This window comes from Pristis pectinata, chromosome 9 (genome assembly GCF_009764475.1).
Source record: "Pristis pectinata isolate sPriPec2 chromosome 9, sPriPec2.1.pri, whole genome shotgun sequence".
NCBI lineage: Eukaryota > Metazoa > Chordata > Chondrichthyes > Rhinopristiformes > Pristidae > Pristis > Pristis pectinata.
The window spans coordinates 347,627-372,255 of record NC_067413.1 but is presented as its reverse complement, the minus strand read 5'-3'; the positions used below and the strand labels follow the sequence as shown (position 1 = coordinate 372,255).

Sequence of the window (24,629 nt, the reverse complement as noted above, 5' to 3'; positions counted from 1 at the left end):
TGGACAGGCTGGGACTTTATTCCTTGGCGTGTAGGAGACTAAAAGATGATCCTACAAAGGTGTATAAAATCATGAGGGGCATAGATATGGTGAATGCACTCAGTTTTTTTCCCAGGGTTGGTTAAAGGTGAGAGGGGAAAGATTTAACAGGAACTTGAGAGGCAACTTTATTTTTACAGATGGTGGTGTGTACATGGAACGAGCTGCCAGAGGAAGTGGGTGAGGCAGGTACATTAACAATTTTTAAAAGACACTTGGACAGGTCCATGGATAGGAAAGGTTTAGAGGGATATGGGCCAAACATGGGCAAATGGGACTGGCTCAGGAAGGCATGGATGGGTTGGGCCGAAGGGTCTGTTTCTGTGCTGTATAAATCTATGACAGGATACAGCTGCTCAGGCACTGGGAATTTATCCACCTTTACGTGTTCCCTCGTACCACAGACCCCTCCGCTGAACTCCAGAGCTTCCATGTCCTGCGCGGTAAACACACGAGATATCTGGTGAGGCCGCGGAGGAGTGGTGAGGGGTGAGGGCTGGTGTGGACGTGATGGACAATGACTTCTTGTAGTCAACATGAATGATTCTAAAGGATTCTACTGACCCTGGACCCCAAACAATCAGTGACCCATAACCCTAAGGACACAAACCTACTCCCACACCATCCATGATCCCCATGGACAGTGACCTTTGACCCCAGACCATCAATGACGAATAATCCCACAGCCCCTGTGCTGATCCCCATGACCATTGGTCAGTGGGATGTACAACAACAACCCCACAGCCCCTGAGCTGATCCCCATGACCATTGACTGGTGGGTATTAACTGTCTCTGACCCAATCCCACTCTGTGATAACACTGTGCTGAATTTTCCATTGCAGAAGCACCATTCCTGGGACATTGCTACACAACCTGGAATTGCCAGGAATTCCCCGGAATTAGCAACACTTCCGACATGTCAATGGAGAGTTGCTGCAAAGAACTGTGGGGTCACAGCTGGAGGAACATCTCTTCGGGTTTCTGCTTCTCCTGTTCCCATGTTATCCTGACAGGTCAGCAGATAGCCACTGATACATCCTGCTGCAGGGGCTGCATGACTCGCGGTGCACCGGTGCAGGGGCTACATGACCCGTGGTGCACTATTGGTGTATGCATTGGAATTGGTTTATTATTGTCACATGTACTGAAATGCAGTGAAAAGCTTTTGTTTGCGTGCTATCCATACAGATCATTCCAAACGTAAGTACATCAGGGTAGTAAAAACAATAACAGAATGTAGTTACAGTTACAGAGAGAGTGCAATGCAGGTAGACACAAGACATAAGATTTAGAGGTCAAGAGTTCACCTTTAGCGTACAAGAGGTCCATTCAAGATTCTTATAACAGCGGGATAGAAACTGTCCTTGAGCCTGGTGGCACTTGCCTTCGGGCTTTTGCATCTTCTGCCTGATGGGAGGGGGGAAAAGAGAGAACGTCCGGGGGTGGGTGGGGTCTTTGATTATGTTGGCTGCTTTACCGAGGCAGCGAGCAGTGTAGACAGAGTCCATGGCGGGGAGGCTGGTTTCTGTGATGTGCTGAGCTGTGCACTATTGCAACACCTCTGTAGCCCAACTTTGCACAAATGCAAAAGCTCACCTTGAGGCAGAGCGATCTGTGTGTCCTGGTTCATGACTCACACTAGACTGGTGTGTAGGTGCAGAGAGTAATTAGGAAAGCTATCAAATTATTATCATTTGAGACCTCCCCTGTACTCACTGAAGAGGATATTTGTAGCTGCAGAATTCAGAGGGGGATTGCTGAAATTCTGTAATGTTATCATTAAAGAGGAGGTATCAGGAGAGCTTAAACATGGATAAATCCCCCAGGCTTGATGGGATGTAACCCAGGCTGCTGTGGGGGTTGCTGCAGCCCTGACAAAGATGTTTAAATCTTGCCTGGCTACAGGTGAGGTGCCAGATGTCTGGAAAATGTGGTCCCTTTATTCAAGAGGGGCAGCGTGGATAACCCAGGTAATTACAGGTATGTGAGTCTAACGTCAGTGGGAGGGAAATTATTGGAACAAATTCTGAGGGACAGGATTAGTCTACACTTGGAAGGCAGGATTTAAGCAGACACCAGAGACGGCAGACACTGGAATATGGACCAACAAACAATCCGCAGGAGGAACTTAGTGGGCTGAGCAGTATCTGTGGAGGGAAGGAAATTGTCAACATTTTGGGTCAAAACCCTGCAGCAGGACATAAGCAAAGGTAGCCAGCATGGCTTTATTCAAGGGATCCTGTCTGACCAATGTGATTGAACTTAACAAAACACATTGATAAGATGGTGCAGTTGTAGTCCACGTGGACTTCAGTAAGACCTTTACTGGGATTGAAAGATTCTGGATATGAGGAAGATAGTCTGGGCTGTTCTGGATTGAGGGGTGATTTAGTTCGGGTGTGTGGTGAAGAGGGGTCTCACTGGGTGAAGAGGAAGAGCTGATGTCCATTTGCTGAGAGACATTTACCTGGGTCAGGATTGGAGTACGGAGTAAAATAGCAGGGGGGGTTACGGTCCAACTTTATGAAACTTTGGTTAGGCCACAGCTAGAGTATTGCGTGCAGTTCTGGTCACCACACTACAGGAAGGATGAGATTGTCTTGGAGAGAGTGCAGAGGGGTTTCCCAGAACATTGCCTGGGATGGAATGGTTCAGTGATGTGGAGAGGCTGGGTCTGTTCTCCATGGAGCGGAAGAGGCTGAGGGGGTCCTGATGAAGAGGCTGTGTGACTCCTTGGATTCATTGCTCGCAGGGGGGAGGCAGACCCTGGTCGCATTACCTGATGAGCTGAGACCAGAAGGAGTGTGTACCCAGAACTGGGACTAACTGGGACAGTTTAGTCTGAGAAAGGTTTGGTTGGCTAAATGGCCTCATCCTTGCTGGAATTTCCATCGAGTCGATGTTCTTGGTTGGTGGTCAGCCTGCCCAGAGAGGGTGTGTCCCACACCGACTGAACATCGTCCCTCTCTGTGTCCACAGAGGCTCTGTCCACTCCGCTGCTGCTCAGACCAGCTGCCCTGCTCAGCCCCTCCAAGGACCAGCGGCTCTTTGCTTCCTGCCTCAGCTGGAGCGGCTTCCATCACCGAACCTTCGATGGAAAACACTTCCACTTTGATGGCACCTGCACCTATAACCTGGCCTCGGCACTGGATGGGACGTGGGCTGTCTACCTGTCCACCAGCCGCTGCCCCGCACCCCACAGAGAGTGCCCGAAGGTCGGTGGGGAACGTCGTCACCGTGCCCCATGGGGGCCTCGCATTCCCACTGTGCAGAGCCGTCCCCACCCAACCCAACATGACCCTCTGGCCCATCCCCTGACCCGACCCCCCCGGCCCATCCCCTGACACCACCCAGCCCCCCACTGACTCTACAACACAATTCCCTTAGAATACTGCTCCCCCCTTCTCCCTCCCCCTCCCCCTCTCCCCCTCGCCCTCTACCCCCTCCATCTCTCAGCCCCTCCCTCCTTCTCTCCCTCCCACCCCCCCCCCCCCCCCCCCCACCGCCCTTCTCTCTCACACAGCTGTTCTGCTGTTTTGTGTCCAGGTGCTGAGGGTTATGTTTGGTTTGGACCTGATCTTGACTCAGAATCGAACTGTGATCATCAACGGGGCAGTGCTCCCACCTGGAAGGCCCTATCTTCACAATGGTGAGTCCCTGCCACACTCGCTCTGTCTCTCCCACTTGTGGAATGATTGTGGCAAAGAGGCAGCCACTCTGCCTATTGAATGTGTGCCAGCTCCCAGTACAACAAACCCACCAGCCCCATCCCTCTCTCCTCTGTCCGATTCCCTTCTCCAGGCCCTGCTTAATTCTGCTTCCTGCCATGTCCCCAACAGGAGGTGAGTTCCAGGTCACGGCTGCTCCCCGGTCAAAGAATTTATCCTTGTACCTCCTGACCTTTTATCAAAACTGTGACGTTTGTCACCTCTCGTTGCCCCTCCGTCAGGTCGCCCCCTCCCCACCTCTCCACCCCCCCCCCTTCTCCGATGTACAAGAAGCAGCAGCAGTGGAGTCACCATCAGGCCTTGTATCTATCCAGCATTCAGCCAAGCCTTGCCTCTTCCATCCCATTCTCCCTCCCTATGCTACCTTACTCAATCCCTCTCAAATCCAAAAATCTATCGACCTGCGTTTTGAATCCAGCAACGAGTGAACTTCCATATCCCCCGGGGAGAGAATTCCAAAGGAAGACTCCTCATCCCATCCCTCAACAGCCTGCTCCTTGTTCCGGCACGGTGAGTCCTCCGCCAGGGACACCTCCTCCCACAAACCCCCTCGATGCCTCCAAGAATTTCATTGAGGTCACTTCTCATTCCTCTGAACTCGAGAGTACAGAGGCCCGACCTCTTACAACAGGCCCAGTATTCCAGGATCCGGTCTGCTGAATCTTCACTCCACTTCTCAGGGATATGCACGTTATTCCCGGTGTGGTGTCTCTGAGGCACTGGATAATTGCGGTAAGATGTGTCGACTTCTGTAAAGATAGGAACTTGGCAAAGTGGAGCAAGAGGTGAAGATCCGGTGCACCAGCCTATTCGTCCGTTCCTTACTGCCGGCTGATCCTGATCCCATTCCCATGTTCCCACTCTCCCGACATCTCCCTTAATACAGTCAGGATCCGGAAACTTTTCTCCCTCAGCAACTTGGTCTGTGCCGTGGCAAATTCCACAGCGTCTGAGTGAAGAAAGTTCTGCCCATCTCAGTCCTAAGTGTCTTGTCCGGTAACTGTGACTGTGACACCTTCTGCACATGACAGGCAACATAACCCAAACTCCACAATGTATCGCCCAGACTCCACCCCCTTGAGGTATCCCCCACACTCCCATCGATGTAACTCCACACCCCAGCCCCACGATATATCCCCTACACTCCCAATGATATATCCACCTCTCTCCCATCCTCTCTCTACCCCTGCCCCCGCACCCCTCTCTCCCCTCCCCACCTCTCTCTCCTCCCCACCTCTCTCTCTCCCCTCCCTCCCCCCTCTCTGATGGTGTGACCAATGGGATGTTCTCCCGCAGGGATCAGCGTCCGCTGGCTGGGGGACTTTATTTTCCTGGAGAGCGGCCTCGGGGTGCGCTTGGAACTGGATGGAAATCAACAGGTGTCAGTGACGGTGTCGTCGGAGCTGAAGGGAATGACTCGTGGACTGTGTGGAGTTTACAATGACGTTGCAGAGGGTGAGTGAGGGTGAGGGAGGACAAGAGCACCGAGGTCCAGGCTGTGGGACAGACCAAGCTCACGGACCACAGAACAGGGCCATTTGTTGGTTTGAGGGGGGATCGGAGCCACACATCCCAACCCCACCTCCCCACACAGGATTCCTGTCCCTGTGGGTCACGGCTCCTCACGGACACTCCCAGGTCTGGGGTCAGTGTGACAGGGGTCAGTGTGACAGGGGTCTCTGCCTCTCCCACTCCCTCAGTGAGGACCAGACCCACCTCTCTCTGGCAGCTCGTTCCTCATACCCACCACCCTTTGTGTGGAAAATTTGTCCCCCCGGTCCCCTTTAAATCTTTCCCCTCTCACCTAGCCTGTGCCCTCTGGTTCTAAACTCCCTTACCCTGGGGAAAAGGCTGTGACCATTCACCTTATCTGTGCCCCTTATGATCTTATAAACCTCTATATGGTCACCCCTCAGCCTCCTGCAGTCCAGTGAAACAAATCCCAGCTTGTCCAGTCTTTCACAAGATCACAAGACAAGGGAGCAGAAGCAGGCCATTCGGCCCATCGAGTCTGCTCCAAGGAAAGGGAAATAGAAATGAGAAATGGGGAATGGGAGCAGAAGAAAAAGAAAACTATTCTAATCCCAATTACTGGCCTTATCCCCATATCCCTTGATATCCTGACTATTTAGATATCTATTTATCTCCTCCTTGAACGCCCCCACTGATCTGGCCTCCACTGCTGTACGTGGCAAGGAGTTCCACAAATTCACCACCCTCTGGCTAAAGAAATTTTTCCTCATCTCTGTTTTGAAACTGTACCCTCTAACTCTAAGATTGTGCCCTCTGGTCCTGGACTCACCCACCAAGGGAAACAGCCTAGCCACATTTACTCTGTCCTTTCCTATCAATATTTTAAATGTCGCTATGAGGTCCCCTCTCATTCTTCTGTACTCCAGCGAGTACAGTCCAAGAGCCGACAAACGCTCCTCATACTTAAGCCCTTTCATTCCTGGAATCATCCTCGTAAATCTCCTCTGAACCCTCTCCAACGTCAACACATCCTTCCTAAGATGTGGGGCCCAAAACGGCGCACAATATTCCAAATGAGGCCTCACTAGTGCCCCGTAGAGCCTCATTAACACTTCCTTACTTTTATACACTATACCTCTCGAAATGAATGCCAACATAGCATTCGCTTTCTTTACCACCGATCCGACCTGGTGGTTAACCTTTAAGGTATCCTGCACGAGTACCCCCAAGTCCCTTTGTACTTCCGTGCTTTGGATTTTCTCTCCTCCTAGATAATAATCTGCCCGCTTATTTCTGCTTCCAAAGTGTACAACTGCACATTTCCCTACATTGAATCTCATCTGCCATTTCCTTGCCCATTCTCCTAAACTGTCCAGGTCCCTCTGCAACCTTCCTATCTCTTCAATACTCCCTACTCCTCCCCCTATCTTGGTGTCATCTGCAAACTTAGCCACAAAACTATTTATTCCATCATCCAAATCATTAATGTACAAGGTAAAAAGGAGTGGTCCCAACACCGACCCCTGCGGCACACCACTAGTAACCTTGTAACCCAAACCCTCCAGTCCTGGAAACATCCTCATGGATCCTTCTGCATCCTCTCCAGCCTAACGACACCTTTCCTATAGCTGGGCGACCAGAGCTCCACACAGTGCTCCGAGTGTGGTCTCACCAACAACTTCAACAGTTGTAACATAACACCTTAATGTAAGATAACAACTCTTGTACTCAGTGCCCTGACTGATGAAGGCCAGTGTGCCAAATGCCTTCTTCACCACCCTGTCTACCTGTGTCTCCACTTTCAGGGAATGATGTAGCTGCACCCCCGGATATCTCTGTTCTACAACACTCCCCAGGGCTCTGTCATTCACTGTGTAAGTCCTGCCCTGGTTTAACTTCCCAAAATGCATCACTTCACACTTGTCTGGCTTAAATTCCATCAGCCGTTCCTTAGCCCACTTCCCCAGTTGATCCAGATCCTGTTGTAACCTTAGACAACCTTCTCCGCTGTCCACCACACCACCAATGTTGGTGTGATCGGCAAACTTGCTGCTAACCATCTCATCCACATTCTCATCCAAATCATTGATATAGATAACAAGCGACAGTGGACCCAGCACCGATCCCTGCGGCACACCACTGGTCACAGGCCTCCGATCTACAAAACACTCCGCCCACCCCCCCCCCAACCCCCACCACCCTCTGCCTCCTTCCACCAAGCTGTATCCAACTGGCTGCTGGCCCTGCATCCCATGTGACTGCACCTTCCGGACCAGCCGACCACACGGGACCTTGTCAAAGGCCTTGCTGAAGTCCAGGTCCACCACCCTGCCCTCATCAGTCCTCGTAGTCACCTTCCAAAAAACTCAATCAAATTTATGAGACGTGATTTCCCATGCACAGACCCACACCTATTATTCTCTGTTGGTCCTGTCCCTCAGATTCTCCTGCAGTAACTTTCCTACCACTGATGTCAGGCTTGCTGGCCTGTAGTTCCCTGGCTTGTCCTTGCAGCCCTTCTTAAATAAAAGCACAACGTTACCCACCTTCCAGCCTTCCGGTACCCGTGGCTAACGATAATACAAATATCTCTGCCAGGGCCCCTGCAATTCTTTGCTTCCCATATTGTACTGGGATTCCATAGAACCATAGAACCATACAGCACAAAACAGGCCCTTCGGCCCACCATGTTGTGCCGTCCATCAGACCACCCTCACACTACCTAACCCCTTCCTCCCGCATATCCCTCTATCTCACATTCCTCCATATGCCTATCCAACAAGCTCTTGAACCTGTTCAATGTATCTGCCTCCACCACCACCCCAGGCAGTGCATTCCATGCACCAACCGCTCTCTGGGTGAAAAACCTCCCCCTGACATCTCCCCTGAACCTCCCACCCGTAACCTTAAAGCCATGACCTCTCGTCTTGAGCATTGGTGCCCTGGGAAGGAGGTGCTGACTGTCTACTCTATCTATTCCTCTCAATATTTTATATACCTCTATCATGTCTCCTCTCATCCTCCTCCTTTCCAGTGAATAAAGCCCTAGCACCTTAAGCCTGTGCTCATATTCCGTACGCTCCAATCCAGGCAGCATCCTGGTAAATCTCCTCTGCACCTTCTCCAACGCTCCACATCCTTCCTATAATGAGGTGACCAGAACTGAACACAGTACTCTAAGTGTGGCCTAACTAGAGTTTTGTAAAGCTGCATCATCACCTCGCGGCTCTTGAACTCAATCCCGCGATTTATGAAAGCCAACATCCCATTGGACTTCTGAACTGCTCTTTCCACCTGTGAGGCAACTTTCAATGAACTGTGAATATGAACCCCCAGATCCCTCTGCTCCTCCACACTGCCGAGTACCTTGCCATTCACCCAGTACTCTGCCCTGGAGTTTGTCCTTCCAAAGTGTACCACCTCACACTTCTCCGGATTGAACTCCATCTGCCACTTGTCAACCCAGCTCTGCATCCTATCAATATCCCTCTGTAAGCTCCGACAGCCCTCCACACTATCCACAACACCGCCTATCTTAGTGTCGTCTGCAAACTTACTAACCCAGCCCTCCACCCCCTCATCTAAGTCATCTATAAATATCACAAAAAGTAGAGGTCCCAGAACCGATCCCTGCGGGACACCACTAGTCACTGCCTTCCAATCCGAGGGCACTCCTTCCACCACAACCCTCTGCTTTCTACAGGCAAGCCAATTCCTAATCCACACAGCCAAGCTTCCCTGGATCCCTTGGCCTCTGACCTTCTGAAGAAGCCTACCATGAGGAACCTTATCAAATGCCTTACTAAAATCCATGTAAACCACATCCACCGCACTGCCCTCATCAATCTTCCTGGTCACCTCCTCAAAGAACTCTATCAGGCTTGTGAGGCAAGATCTTCCCTTCACAAAGCCATGCTGGCTGTCCCTAATCAGTCCATGATTCTCAAGGTGTTCATAAATCCTATCCCTTAGAATCCTTTCTAACAGCTTACCCACCACAGACGTGAGACTCACCGGTCTATAATTCCCTGGCTTATCCCTATTACCTTTTTTGAACCAGAGGACAACATTCGCAACCCTCCAATCCTCCGGCACCACCCCCGTAGACAACGAGGACTCAAAGATCCTTACCAGCGGTTCAGCAATCTCCTCCCTAGCCTCTCGAAGCAGCCTGGGGAATATCCCGTCAGGCCCTGGAGATTTATCTGTCTTAATATTATTTAACAACTTCAACACATCCTCCCTCTTGATATCAACAACCTTGAGAACATTACCCCTACCAGCACTCCCTTCCGCATCATCAAGACCCCTCTCCCTGGTGAATACTGAAGAGAAGTACTCATTGAGAACTTCTCCCACTTCCGCCGCATCCAGGCAAATTCTCCCACCTTTGTCCTTAATCGGACCTACCTTCACCCTAGCCATCCTCCTATCCTTCACGTACTTGAAAAAGGCCTTGGGATTTTCCTTAACCCTACTAGCCAAAGCCTTCTCATGTCCCCTTCTTGCTCTTCTCAGCCCTTTCTTAAGTTCCTTCCTTGCTACCCTATATTCCTCACAGGCCCTGTCTGAACCTTGCTGCTTATACCTCACGTATGCTACCTTCTTCTCCCTAACAAGTTGTTCCACCTCTCTCGTCACCCACGGTTCCTTCACCCTGCCATTCCTTCTCTGCGTCACCGGGACATATTTATCCCTAACGTCCTGCATAAGATCCCTAAACATCGACCACATCTCCGTGGTACATTTTCCTTCAAAAAGGACATCCCAATTTACACTCCCAAGTTCTCTCCTTATAGCCTCATAGTTCACCCTTCACCAACTGAAAAACCTCTTGTCCTCTCTGCACCTGTCCCTGTCCATGACAATTTTAAAGGTTATGGAGCAATGGTCACTGTCCCCCAAATGCTCACCCACCAATAGATCCTTCACCTGTCCCGGTTCATTTCCTAAAACTAGATCTAACATGGCATTCCCTCTAGTCGGCCTGTCAACATACTGCGTCAGGAATCCCTCCTGGACAGATTTAACAAATTCCGTCCCATCTAAACCTTTGGCACTAAGCAGGTTCCAGTCTATATTTGGGAAGTTGAAGTCTCCCATTATAACAACCCTGTTATTCCTGCTTCTCTCCAAACACTGCCTACCAATCTGCTCCTCTATATCTCTACTGCTGCCGGGGGGCCTATAGAATACTCCTAGTAGAGTAACTGCTCCTTTCTTGTTCCTTAATTCCACCCATACGGACTCTAGAGATGATCCTTCTACAACATCCATCTTTTCCACAGCCGTAACAGTGTCCCTGACCAGTATCGCCACCCCTCCCCCTCTTCTCCCCCCTTCCCTATCCCTCTTAAAACACCGAAAACCAGGAATATTCAATATCCACTCCTGCCCTGATGTCAGCCATGTCTCAGTAATAGCCACGATATCATAGTCCCCCATACTTATCCAAGCCCTCGATTCATCCCCCTTATTCCTGACACTTCTTGCATTTAAGTAAACGCACTTCAGTCCATCTACCTTACTACTTTTATAGCCTGTATTCTGCTTCTCCTTCCCCAAAGCCTCTCTACCTGTTTGATCTAAGTTTTCTCCATTCCCTTCTTCCTCTGACCTACTCCTCTGGTTCCTTGCTCACTTGGTCAGGCCCTGGGGTTTTATCCACCTTTTTATGTGCTTTAGGACCTCCACATCTCCCCTTTTGTAATGTCGATATGTTTCAAGCCATCAGTATTCACTTCCCTGAGCTCCCTAGCTTCCGTGACCTACACAGTCAATACAGACAAGAAGTATTCATTTAACACCTCGCCCATCTCCTGTGGCTGCGCACGTGGACAGCCACACTGATCCCTCAGGGGCCCCATTCTCTCCCAGGTCCCTCCCTAGTTCTGTGGTCTATGACTCAGACCCCTGGCTCTCCCAGCTGCACCCACACACTTCATCTTGTTTCCTCCCCCTCCCTGCCCCACTTTTCAACTCCCTCTCCCTCTCCTTCTCCCTCTCTCATTGACAGGATGCAGAGCTGGGCTGAGAGGTGGCAGATGGAGTTCAACCCAGAAAAGTGAAGTGATGCACTTTGGAAGATCAAATTCAAAGGCAGGATACAAGGTTAATGACAGGACTCTTAGCAGTGCAGAGGAACAGGGGGATCTTGGGATCCAAGTCCATAGATCCCTCAAGGTTGCCACTCAGGTCGATAGGGTTGTTAAGAAGGCGTTTGGTGTGTTGGCCTTCATTAGTCGGGGGATTGAGTTCAAGAGCCGTGAGGTGATGTTGCAGCTCTAGAGAACTCTGGTCACAGGACCCATATGCCAAAAGATAAGCTAGCCCATTTTTATCACCATATGAATCCTGTATGTGACAGATGTAAATTGAATGTGGCTTCTTTGACACACATGTTTTGGTCCTGTCCTCTTTTGGAAAAATACTGGAAAGACATTTTTAACATTATTTCAAATGTATTGAAGATTGATTTACAACCTCACCCTATTGCTGCAATTTTTGGATTACCAAGGATAGAGTCTGGCCATTTATCTGCTTCCGCTAACCGTATGATTGCCTTTGTTACATTAATGGCCAAACGATCCATTTTGCTTAAATGGAAGGATCCAATACCCCCTACTACTTTTCAATGGTTCTCTCAAACTATATCATGTTTAAACTTGGAAAAAATTAGGAGTGGTACTGTTGATCCTTTGTTTAAATTTGAAGATATTTGGAGTCCATGTATTCAATATTTTCACATGATGTAGATCCCCTTTCAATAACTTTCCAACTTGGAGGAACGGAACTGACGTCGTGATATCGCTCTGTTTCTACTGAGAAATTTCAGTCCAGTCTTTTTTTTTGTCTTTTTTCTTTTGAAATTTTTCTTTTTAGTTTGGTTTGATATATTGTTTATAATTTTTCTTATTGATTTGGGGATTTTTTTTCTTTTCTTTTATATACACAATAAATCTTTTTCTTTCTTTTATATTATATTCATTTACTGAGAGATCGTTGGATCTACAGATTTTTTTATACTTTATTGTTCTTTATGATTATCTGTGCCATGATTGTTCTCCTGATCTCTTTGTATTACATGTACAAACATTGATGTTATATATTAATCTGTATTAATTTGGAAACTGTTAAAGAGATTGAAAAAGAAAGAAAGAACTCTGGTTAGCCCACACGGAGTATTGTGTTCAGTTCTGGTTGCCTCATTGTAGAAAGGATGTGGAAGCTTTAGAGAGGGTGCAGAGGAGATTTACCAGGATGCTGCCTGGATTGGAGAACGTGTCTTCTGAGGGCTTTTCTCTTTGGAGAGAAGGAGGATGAGAGGGGACTTGATAGAGGTGTACAAGATGATAAGAGGCATAGATCGAGTGGACAGTCAGAGACTTTTTCCCAGGGCGACAATGGCTAACATGAGGGGGCATAATTTTAAGGTGATTGGAGGAAGGTATAAGGGGGATGTCAGGGGTAAGTTTTTTACGTAGAGTGGTGGGTGCATGGAACGCACTGCCGGCAGAGGTTGTGGGGGCAGATACATTAGGGACATTTAAGATACTCTTAGATAGACACATGAATGATAGAGAAATGGGGGGCTATGTGGGAGGGAAGGGTTACATAGATCTTGGAGCAGAATAAAATGTTGGCACAACATTGTGGGCCGAAGGGCCTGTACTGTGCTGTAGTGTTCTATGTTCTATATGTTCTCCCTCTTACCCCTTCCCCCTCCCTCTCCCCCTCTCTCCCCCCTCCCAATGTTGGGTGTGGTAGGTGGGATTGGGAGTTCTCTTCCTGACCCGATTTCTCTACATTCTCCCCACAGATGATTTCACCATGGCCTCAGGGTCTGTGACCCCCGTTGCTGCCGCCTTTGGCAACTCCTGGAGAGTCACCCTGTCTGAACCGGAGGTAACGTCATTTGGGGATGTGTCAGGGTCAGGGGTCACTGTTGGGGTCGGGGTTTGGGAATGTGTTGGGGGTCAGGGATCACTGGGGTCTGGGTACAGGGATGCGTATCATGGGTCAGGGGTCGCTGTTGGGTCAGGGTTCCGAGGATGTGTGTTTGGGATCAGGGGTTACTGTTGAGGTCAAGGTTCATAGATATGTCAGCATCAGGTCAGTGTTGAGGTCAGGGTTTGGGGATGTTCTGGGATTAGGGGTCACTGGGGTCAGGGTGCTGAGATGTGTCATGGTCAGAAGTCACTGTTGTGGTCAGGGTTTGGGAATGGGTCAGAGGTCACTGTTGGGGTCAGGCTTTGGGGATGTATCATGGTCAGCGTACAGAGACCAGGGCTCTCCTCTGACCTGCTGTCCTGTGTTTCAGGTCTGTGATGAAGCTTCGGAGCACAGCCCGGGCTGTGATGCTCAGGACCCTGGTCTCCCACCATCTGTGGAGTCTCTGTGTCGCCGCCTTCTCTCCCCACCCTTCACCCAGTGCCACGCACAGGTAACGCGGCCCCCAGACATGGTGTTCTGGGGAGATGGAGCCATCGGTTCCCACCCTCCGTCCACTCACAGTGTGGATGATGGGATGGAGTGGGAGGTGGGGAGTAGAGGGGTGGAAGGTCAGGGAAGGAGGGACACTTGGGAATGTTGGACGGAGTTGGGGGTCAAGGTGTGAAATATTTGGGAAGAAGCGAGAATCTGTCTGAACCTCACTTGGTCCAGATCCTTCCCTGCCCTTCACCTCAGTCCTTCCTAAATGTGAGGGTCTCTGCCTCCACCGCCCCCTCAGGCAGTGGGTTCCAGATCCCTCTGGGAGAAAGATTCTTCCTCAGGTCCCCTCTTGCCCCTAACCTTGCCCCTTTGTGGCTCTGCTGTGGGGAGAGGTCTCATCTCCCTCTCTGTGCCCCACATAACCTTGTACATCTCAGGCCCCCACCCCAGCCTCCTCTGCTCCAAGACCCAGTCTTCCTCAGAGCTGAAACGTTCCTTCAGAGACCAAGCCATGATGAATTTAATTTACACGTTCTCCTGTGCTGTTGCATCCTTCCCGTGGTGTGGTGACCAGAACTGCACGCAGGAGGGCCTTGCTGCTTCCTGGAGTTGTACCATTATCAATGAGGGCAGGGCAGTAGATATGAGTTACAGGGACCAGTGAGGCCTTGGTCTCGATCCCACAGGGTGAGGACCAATGGGATCCAGGGCATGTTGGCAAACTGGATCCAAAATTGGCTTGGCAATAGGAGATGGGTTGGTGGTGAAGGGTTGTTTTTGTGACTGGAGGTCTGTGACCGGTGGTGTTCCACAGGGATCAGTGCTGGGACCTTTGCTGCCTGTAACATAGATGAAGTGGATGTGGGAGGCAAGAACAGTAGTTCTGCGGATGACACGAAGATCAGTGGAGTTGTTGATAATGTGGAGGGTGGTCTTGGGCTGCAGAGAGATATCGATGTGCTGGTGAAGTGGGCTGAGGAATGGCAGATGGAGTTTAATCCTGTTGTGCAGAGAAATCTTGGGATGTAAGTCCCTAAAAGTAGCAACACAAGTGGAAAAGAAGGCACATGGCACACTTGCCTTCACCCGTTGGACCACTGAGCATAAGAGTCGGGAAGTCGTGTTGCAGTTGTGTAAAACTTTGGTCAGGCCACACTTGGAGTATCGTGTGTAGTTCTGGTCACCCCGTTACAGGAAGGGTGTGGAGGCTTTGTAGAGGGTGCAGAAGAGGTTCACCAGGATACTGCCTGGATTAGAGGGTATTAGCTATAATGAGAGGTTGGACAAACTTGGATTGTTTTCTCTGGGCATTGGAGGCTGAGGGAAGACCTGATAGAAGTTTTACAGGGTAAATAGTCAGTCTTTTTCCCAGGGTGGAAATGTCAAATACCAGAGGGCAAGGGTTTAAGGTGAAAGGGGGAAAGTTGAAACGAGATTTATGCAGCAAGTTTTTTACACTGAGAGTGGTGGGTGCCTGGAACACACTGCCGGGGGAGGTGGTGGAAGCAGATACGATGACAACGGTTAAGAGGCATCTAGACAGACATATGAATGGGCCGGGAATGGACGGATATGGATCATGTGAAGGTGGATGTGATCAGTTTAAATTGGCATCATGGTCGGCACAGACACTGTGGGCTGAAGGGCCTGTTCCTGTGTTCCACTGTTCTAATCCTGACAACTGTAAGGTGAGGCTAGAACATACACCATGAATGGCAGGGTTTTAGGGAGTATTGAGGCAAAGAAAGAGCTTGGAGTACAAGTCCATGGATTGTTGAAGGTGGCAGTGCAGGTAGACTATGTGCTTAGGAAAGCAGACGGGACACTGGCCCTCATTAGTTGAGCATTGAACACAGAAGTAGGGAGTTGCTCCAACTTGATCAAGCCTTGGTCAGACCTCAGCTGGAGCACTGGGTGCAGTTCTGGTCACCACACCACAGGAAGGGTGTGACAGCACTGGAGAGGGTGCAGAGGGCATTCCCCAAGGTGGTGCCAGGGATGGAGCGTTTCAGTTATGAGGGGAAATGGGGGAGGCGGGGTCTGTTCTCCCTGGAGTGGAGGGGGTTAAGAGGGGACATGACTGAGGTTTGTAGAATTATAAGGGGTCAAGATAGGGTAGACTGCAGGAAACTTTTCCCCATATCAGAGGCAGGTAAATTCAAAGGAAACAATCACACTTTGATTCCCTTCTCCCCCTCACACCACCTTGAACCACCTCCTCCTGCTGCTCCCTGTGGAACAGATCAGTCCACAATGGAGAGAACGTCTGAATGGATTTCCACCCAAATAATTCAGTGACCTGGTGGGGCAGTGACAAGATAAGACAAGATATCTTTATTAGTCACATGTACATTGAAACACACGGTGAAATACATCGTTTGCGTAGAGTGTTCTGGGGGCAGCCCGCAAGTGTCACCATGCTTCCGGCACCAACATAGCATGTCCACAACTTCCTCACCTGTACGTCTTTGGAATGTGGGAGGAAACCGGAGCACCCGGAGGAAACCCACACAGACACGGGGAGAACGTGCAAACTCCTTACAGACAGTGGCCGGAATTGAAGCCGGGTCGCTGGTGCTTAATAGCGTTACGCTGACCGCTACACTACCTGGTGATCCAGTGGGGCGGTGACCGGGTCCCAGCTGCCCTGCTCCTTCTACTCCGCCGCCTGATCCAGAAGCTGCTGTTCCACATGTTTCTGATCCAGATGTTCCTGTGTCTCCAGGTGAACCCGGACAGTTACCTGGAAACCTGTTTCTTCCCGTTCTGTGCTGGGGCGGGTACGGAGGAAGGGAAACACCGTGCGGTGTGTCAGACCTTCGCCAGTTACTCCCGGGAATGTGGACAGCGGCAGATCTACATCCAGTGGCGATCTCCGGAATTCTGTGGTCAGGATCCTCTCTCACTCACCCTGCAAGGAATGCATTAGGGTCACATCTGCGCTCTGCAGCCATTCCTGTGTAGCTGCCCGTTACAACCACACCCATGCAACATCACCTCTTCAGCCGTGCATGTCCGGCTGTGCACATCCAGCCGCTCCCCTGCAGCTGTGCACATTCAGCTGTGGCTGTTGACTGTGTTGGGCTGCATGTTGCCTGTCACCCTGGTGAAGCTGATGCTGGTGAGACCAGTACTGTGTCGTGTCACCAGTGTGGTCGGGGGTGCATGGATGGGTGCAGCTGGTGGGGGGAATTGGGGCCAGTGGGGGTAGGGACAGTGCTTTATCCCAGTGTGCAGTGCAGTTTCACCTGATGTTGGGGGTGGGTCCGGAGGGGGGGCCCAATGGGGGTGGGTCCAGGGGTGGGGGTGGATCTGCAGGGGTTGGGACTGGTGGGGATGGGTATGGTGGGGGGGGGGAGGGTCTGGGGGGGGTGGGGGAAGAGTAGGTCTGGGGGATGAATCTGGGTGGGTGTGGACTGTGTTTTACCCCTGTGTGCAGTGTGGTTTCACGGACAGATGGGGTGAGGGTGGATCTGAGGGGAAGGGGTAGATCTGGGGTGGTGGGTTTGGATCTGGGGGGGTGGATTCGAGGCACGGGGGTCTGGGGGGTGGTGGTCTGTGCTTTGCTGTGGTGTACAGTGTGGTTTACTGAGCTGGGGTAAGGGGTGGTCTGGTGGGGTGGGTCCGGGGGGTTGGTCTGGGGTGGTTGGGGGCGGGTGCATCTGGTGGGGGTGTGGACTGTGTTTTGCCCTGGTGTACAGTGCGGTGTCCTGTTTCGGACAGGGAGGAGTTGCCCAGACGAGATGACGTACTCGGACTGTATATCCTCCTGCCCGCCCAGCTGTGAGATGGTGGGCAGCCCCGGGGTGGGGTCGTGCCGGGAGGAGTGTGTGAGTGGCTGCGAGTGTCCTCCAGGGCTGTACCAGGAGGGCGATCGGTGTGTCCAAGCCGACCAGTGTCCGTGTTATCACCGTGGGCAGAAGTATCCACCTGGACAGATGATTGCACACAAGTGTAACCACTGGTGAGTCTCCCCCGTTGGCTCCGGACCGGTCACAGACACCCCACTCACCATCCTCACACCCCCGCCTCACCCCGCCACTGTGAACCCACTCCCCCTTCACCTACAGATGGTGCAGAGTAGGAGAGATAAGACAAGATTTCTTTATTAGTCACACGTACATCGAAACACACAGTGAAATGCGTCTTTTGCGTAGAGTGTTCTGGGAGCAGCCTGGCTCGCTTCTGGCGCCAACGTAGAGTGCCCATAACCTCCTTTCTTTTTCAATATTTTTATTGAATTTCAAATTAGTTCAAATTGATGTACATAAGTTTAATGATTATACATGTGATACAAAGAGATCGGGGTAACAATAATAACAGTTAATGTTTATACTCACAGGGAGTAAAATATGTAATCTGGCCTCCCGCACTCTTGCTAAGTCTACATGATGGGGAAAAAAAAATGAAAAGAAATTTAATTATATGAAGAGAAAACCCCCAAATCAAAAAAAGAAGTATAATAATGGACAAAATCAAACCAAAAACTTCAAAGGAAAAAGAAACTGGACTTCTTCGATTTAAGAAAACACATTATTATATCGTCAGCTCCGCTCCTCTATATTCAAAGGTTATTGAAGGGGATTTGAGAAAGGTCTGTTCATATCACATGGAAATATTGAATAAATGGATTCCAAACTTCCTCAAATTTAAGCGAAGGGTCAACGCTACCACTCCTAATTTTTTCCAAGTTTAAACATGTTATAGTTTGAGAAAACCATTGAAATGTAGTAGGGGGGTATAGGGTCTTTCCACTTAAATAGAATGGATCTATTGGCCATTAATGTAACAAATGCAATCATACGACAAGCTGAAGCAGATAAATGGCCAGAATCCATTACTGGTAACCCAAAAATTACAGTAATAGGATGGGGTTGTAGATCAATATTCAATACAGTTGAAATAATATTAAAAATGTCTTTCCAATATTTTTCCAGAAGAGGACAGGAACAAAACGTGTGTCAGGGAAGCCACCTCCGAATTACATCTGTCACATATAGGATTTATATGGTGATAAAAAAGGGCTAACTTGTCCTTCGACATATGGATCCTGTGGACCACCTTGAACTGTATCAAAGAGTGAATTAGAATGAAACTGTTGACTCCTCCAAAATCTAAAAAAACGCTGATTATCGTCTCTCCTAATACGAGTCTCCTGAGCAAAAGTAATCTGTGTTCAGTCTATTGAAAAACTTTAAAGATCTCCTTGCGCTTAATTGGATTATTTAAACCGTTCGTTTTCCATGAAATGAAATTAATCATTTTATCCATTTTAACAGACTAAAAACATGGTATGTAAAGGGTTAACCTTATTGCAGAGGAGACTCCTAAACAGGAAGAGGAAAAAAAAGTTCAAAGAGGCGACAATTCAGACATATTTGTAGTTTATCAGTCCAGCGGAAAAAAACACTAACCTAAAAACAGCCCCACCCCCCACCCACAAAAGCCTGAAAACTGACCAATAGGCAGCCAGAATGCTACCCACTAAGTAATTTAACCCCAGCTCTTTTGGTGGCAAATCTCCAAGTTAAAAGGAATGCCAAACACCACCATTAGTCAAAGCAGAAGATTACAAGGACCCAAAACAAAAACTTTGAAATGTAAACAGACTTGCTAACAGAGTTCTACAGAAACAAGAATACTGACAATCGACATCTAAAGAATACAATCTTACTATTATTTCAAAAGGAAAAAAAGCGATCAGTCACTCAAATCAGATTCTTAATTATTACCAAAGCAAACCATTAAAAATATTAAAGTAAAATAATAGAAAGAAAAAAAAAGAAAGGTTAAGTAGAGATATGATAAGTGTCCATGTTCCAGAACCAAGCATGAAAGTGTTAACAGAGGGCAGGAAAAATATCTCTGAACTTAAAAAGCTCTCAAGTCTGTAAGTTATTTATTACCTAATAGACTAAGTAGGTATAAAAATCAAAGAATGGCACGTTTCTTAACTATCTGAAGTCAAAAGTGAATCTTGAAGGAATTCATTGGCTTCCTCGACGGAATTAAACCATCGGCGTGATTTTTCGGAGAGTACAATCTTCAAACATGCAGGAAACACTAATACAGGTTGATAGAGTCACGACATAACTGGTTTATAACGCAGTCTGTCTCTCATAACTTCTGGGCTGTAATTTTCAACCAGACGAAACTTCCAATTTTTATGTTGGATCATTCCTCGATGACGAGTGATTCGAATCAAATGCTCTTTGGTACTCGCATAGTGAAATCTCAGTATTACTGGCCATGGTTTTTGCTCTGCTGCGGGTTTTGGTCTTAATGCTTGATGAGCACGATCAAGTATGGGACGTACAGAGAAAACTTCAGAGCAAACACATGCATCAGAAGTTAAAAGAATTCAGTAGGATTACCAGCTTCAGCGTCTTCAGGAAAGCCAATGACCCTCCAATTGTTTCTCCGACTGCGGTTTTCTAAGTCAGTAATCCTCTGTCTTTGCTGTTCCAGACTCTGGATGGTCGCAGTTAAATCTTTTTCCAGCTCAGTCTGCGATCCCTCTCTTTGCCAGCTTCATCCAGTTGAGCAATTAATTGCTGTTGTCGAGCAGTCTCCTGTATGAGTGTAGTTCATCTGTCTTCGATGTCCTTTACCAACGTTTCCAAAGTAGCAAATCTCTGGACAAGCTTTTTATCCAGTTTAGAAATAGCTTCCAAAGTAAACTGAGGGTCTCCATTACCCTTACTATCAGCTGCAGCTTTAGCTCTGGTGTTCATTTCCGGCAATTAAAAATCAAATTCAGTCTTGTAAAGGGGTTATAAAAGTCTTATTAAAGGGTGGTGTACAAGAAGTTAAAAGGTGAGTGGAGCAGAGCCAAGATACGACCTACTCCATCCAGTGCCACCAAAAGAGTACAACTTCCTAACCCGTACGTCTTTGGAATGTGGGAGGAAATCGGAGCACCCAAAGGAAACCCATGCAGACAGGGGGAGAATGTACAAACTCCTTACAGACAGCGGCTGGATTTGAACCTGGGTCACTGGTGCTGTAAAACATTACGCTAACTGCTACTCTACCATGTTAGTATCGTGGGTGGGGAGGAAGAGGACCAAGGGAATATCTCTGATGAGCTGAAGCAGGGTTGCTGTGGTGAGTCACTGTTACCAAGGTGCCTGTTGAATGATTTAGTGAGACTAGTTGGAGACGGGCATGTAAAGGTTGTGGATAGGTCAGAGCTGAAGCCTTATAGACCAGGGACAGGAAATGGGATGGGTGTGAGATGGTTGGCATGGAGGGTTGGGCCGAAGGGCCTGTTACTGTGCTCAATGAGAGAGTGATTGTGGAGAGAAAATGGTGGTGGGGGGGGGGTGAATACTGGGAATACAGGAAAGGTACCAGCATGGATAGAGGATTGGCTGACTGGCTGACTGGCTGGAGGCAAAGAGTGGGAATAAAGGGGCCTTTTCTGGTTGGCTGCCGGTGACTCGAGGTGTTCCCCAGGGGTTGGTGTTGGGTCCGCTACTTTTCACGTTATATGTTAATGATCTGGATGTAGGAATTGATGGCTTTGTAGCCAAGTTTGCGATGATACAAAGATAGGTGGAGGGGCAGGTAGTGTTGAGGAAGCAGGGAGTCTGCAGAAGGACTTGGACAGGTTGGGAGAATGGGCAAAGAAGTGGCAGATGGAGTACAGTGCAGGGAAGTGTACGGTCATGCACTTTGGCAGAAGGAATAAAGACGTAGACTATTTTCTAAATGGGGAGTGAATTCAGAAATTGGACGTGCAAAGGGACTTGGGAGTCTTAGTGCAGGATTCCCCAAAGGTTAACTTGCAGATTGAGTCAGTAGTAAGGAAGGCAAATGCAATGTCAGCATTCATTTTGAGAAGACTAGAATATAAAAGCAAGGATGTAATTCTGAGGCTTTATAAGGCGTTGGTCAGACCACATTTGGAGTATTGTGAGCAGTTTTGGGCCCCATATCTAAGGAAGGATGTGCTACTATTGGAGAGGGTCCAGAGAAGGTTTATGAGAATGATCCCGGGAATGAAGGGTTAATGTATGAAGAGCATTTGATGGCTCTGGGCCTGTACTTGCTGGAGTTTAAAAGGATGAAGGGGGATCTCATTGAAACCTACCGAATGTTGAAAGGCCTGGACAGAGTGGACATGGAGAGGATGTTTCCAGCAGTGGGAGAGTCTAGGACCAGAGGGCACAGTCTCAGAATAGAAGGATGGTCCTTTAAAACAGAGATGAGAAATTTCTTTAGCCAGAGGGTGGTGAATCTGTGGAATTCATTGCCATAGACGGCAGTGGAGGCCAAGTCATTGGGTGTATTTAAAGCAGAGGTTGATAGGTTCTTGATTAGTAAGGGCATCAAAGGTTACGGGGAGAAGGCTGGAGAATGGGGTTGAGAGGGAAAAATAAATCAGCCATGATCGAATGGCGGAGCAGACTCGATGGGCTGAATGGCCTAATTCTACTCCTATGTCTTACGGTCAGTGTGGGACTCCCAGTAAATGCTGGGAAACGCAGGCCCAGTGCGGTGTTCCCGGTGAATGCTGGGAAACGCAGGCCCAGCGCGGTGTTCCCGGTGAATGCTGGGAAACGCAGGCCCAGCGCGGTGTTCCCGGTGAATGCTGGGAAACGCAGGCCCAGCGCGGTGTTCCCGGTGAATGCTGGGAAACGCAGGCCCAGCGCAGTGTTCCCAGAGAGTCCTGGGGCGATAACGCCCAGTGGGGAACATGTGTCCAGCTGTTTCATCACCCGGACCCAGGAGCCCAGCTGTGTGCCTGTTCTGTGGCTGGTGCTGTGTAAATGGGGGAGTGAGCTATGATCTGTGTTTCTGTGCAGCGTGTGTCAGCGGGGACGCTGGGCCTGTACACAGGAGCGGTGTGCGGCAGAGTGTGCCGTGCTGGGAGACCATCACTACACAACCTTCGATCACAGACATTATTCTATCCACGGAGCCTGTGAATACACACTGGTCGAGGTAAGCACCTGGCAACACCCGGCATCACCCTGACAACGCACCTAGTAATGCCCCTGGCAACACCCGGCGTCACTCTCACAACGCACCTGGTGACACACCCGGCATCACCCCGACAATGCCCCAGCAACACTCAGCATCACCCTGACAATGCACCTGGTGACAACCCCGGCAATGACCCTGGCAACACCTGGCATCATCCTGACAACACACTGGCAACACCCAGCATCACCCTGACAACGTACTGGCAACACCTGGCATCACCCTGACAACGCACCTAGTGACGCCCCTGACAACGCCTTGGCAATGCACTCCAGCTCGGGCGGCACACAGGGCCGCGGGGACCTGTTGCAGTCGGATGCCCCTGAGTAACGGTGTTGGCCCCCTGTCCTGAGCTCGGGGACGGACCTCACTGGGACCCTCCTTGCATCCTTCCCTGGGGAAAGGCTGGGGTTTCCCGGGATGTGCCGGGGTTTCCTCTCATTCCTGCTGTGTCCCAGGATTACGTGGAGGGGAAGCTGCTGATCAGCGGGGAGTACGGGAGCTGTGGGAGCGCATTGGGGGGCTGTCTGAGGGCCCTCACCATCATCGTCTACAGAACCGTGGTGAAACTACGCAGGACAGGTACCATGGGGGTGGGGGGAGGGGACTGGTGGGGAGGGGGGAGAGAGGATGGGTGGAGGGATGGGGAGACGGGTGTAACCCCTCCGGATGGGGTGCTGCCATTGTTGGGCCACCTCCTGAGTGCGGTGGGGGATGGAGACGGGGTGGGGGGGTGGACAGGGCATTGGGGGGGGAGACGGGCATTGGGGGGGGCGAGGTGGGGACGACGGGGCGTGGGGGAGGAGACGGGGTGTGTTGGGGGGAGACGGGGCGTGGAGGAGGAGGCAGGATGTTGGGGGGAATGGGGTGTCGGGGGCGTCGGGGGGAAATGGGATGAGGGGACGGGGTCCGGTGGGTGACGACCACCCCTGGGTGCAGTGGGTGACCTGCTGCCTGTTCCACAGGGGACGTCAGTGTGAACGGCCGGGACACGGAGCTGCCCTTCACCAACAGTGACCTATCACTACAGCCGCTCTCCTCTTCCTTCCTCCTGCTTCATTCCTTTGGGGTCGAGCTGCTGTGGGGTCTGGAGTTCACGGCCGCCTACATCACTCTGCAGCCCACCTTCGCCCACAGGGTAAGTGCTGCCTCTGGTCAGCTGCAGTCACTCCAGGCCAGCCTGAGAGGTGGGGGTAACACGGTGGGGTGGGGTGGTGGCAAACATGGGGCAGAGGGGGGAGATGTGTTTCCCAGTGAGGTGAAAACTTCAGCGGCTAGTGCTTCTGCCAGCCCCTGCCCAATCCCCAACCTCCGCTGCTGTCCGTGTGGAGTTTGCATGTTCCCCTTGTGACCACCTCCCACATCCCAGTGATGTGCAGGTCGGTGGGGTCATCGGCCGCTGTAAATTACCCCCCCGTGTGTGGATGTGGGGGGGGCACTGGGGGGAATGTGGAGAGAATGTCACAGGTCCGGGCGAATTTAGAAGGGCCAATAAAAAGGAGGTCGTGTCCAGTGGAACGGCCATTGCCGGAGTGGACAGAGGCAGAGTGAGTGGCTTTGGCACAACAGGCTTTGGCATCAAGAGGCAGAGGCCATCTGCAACAACACAGGTAAGTAGCTGGTAAGTAAGGGTAAGGTTTACCGTTATTGTTTTAACTTTTTAAGTAGGCTACAGCTGGGTAAGAAAAAACTAGTTCAGATGGAGGGCAAGGCGATGTGCTGCAGCTGCGTGATGTGGGAGCGAGTGGACCCTGCTGGGGTGCACGGTGACCACATCTGCAGTAAGTGCTTGAGGTTGGAGGAACTTTGGCTCAGAATTGATGAGCTGGAGTCACAGCTTCAGACACTGCGAAGCATCAGGGAGGGGGAGGGTTATGTAGAAGCTGTGCATCGGGAGGCAGTCACCCCCCTTAGAACAGGTACTTATAGGTTCCAGGAGGCAGATGGATGGGTGATTGTCAGGGGAGA

General features: G+C 50.2%; 1 protein-coding gene across 1 annotated transcript in view; it reads left to right on the top strand.

Annotated features, from left to right (window-relative positions):
* The first annotated feature begins 706 nt into the window (after nucleotides 1–706).
* sspo (SCO-spondin) overlaps nucleotides 707–24,629 on the top strand; it is a 358,698-nt gene continuing 334,775 nt past the window's right edge. Inside the window, 13 exon segments of the mRNA XM_052023421.1 lie at nucleotides 707–752; nucleotides 882–1,052; nucleotides 3,019–3,254; nucleotides 3,586–3,688; nucleotides 5,064–5,222; nucleotides 13,060–13,145; nucleotides 13,561–13,683; nucleotides 16,399–16,561; nucleotides 17,397–17,637; nucleotides 22,133–22,432; nucleotides 22,484–22,622; nucleotides 23,120–23,243; nucleotides 23,627–23,799. Of these exon segments, the coding sequence (XP_051879381.1) occupies nucleotides 707–752; nucleotides 882–1,052; nucleotides 3,019–3,254; nucleotides 3,586–3,688; nucleotides 5,064–5,222; nucleotides 13,060–13,145; nucleotides 13,561–13,683; nucleotides 16,399–16,561; nucleotides 17,397–17,637; nucleotides 22,133–22,432; nucleotides 22,484–22,622; nucleotides 23,120–23,243; nucleotides 23,627–23,799 (2,064 nt within the window).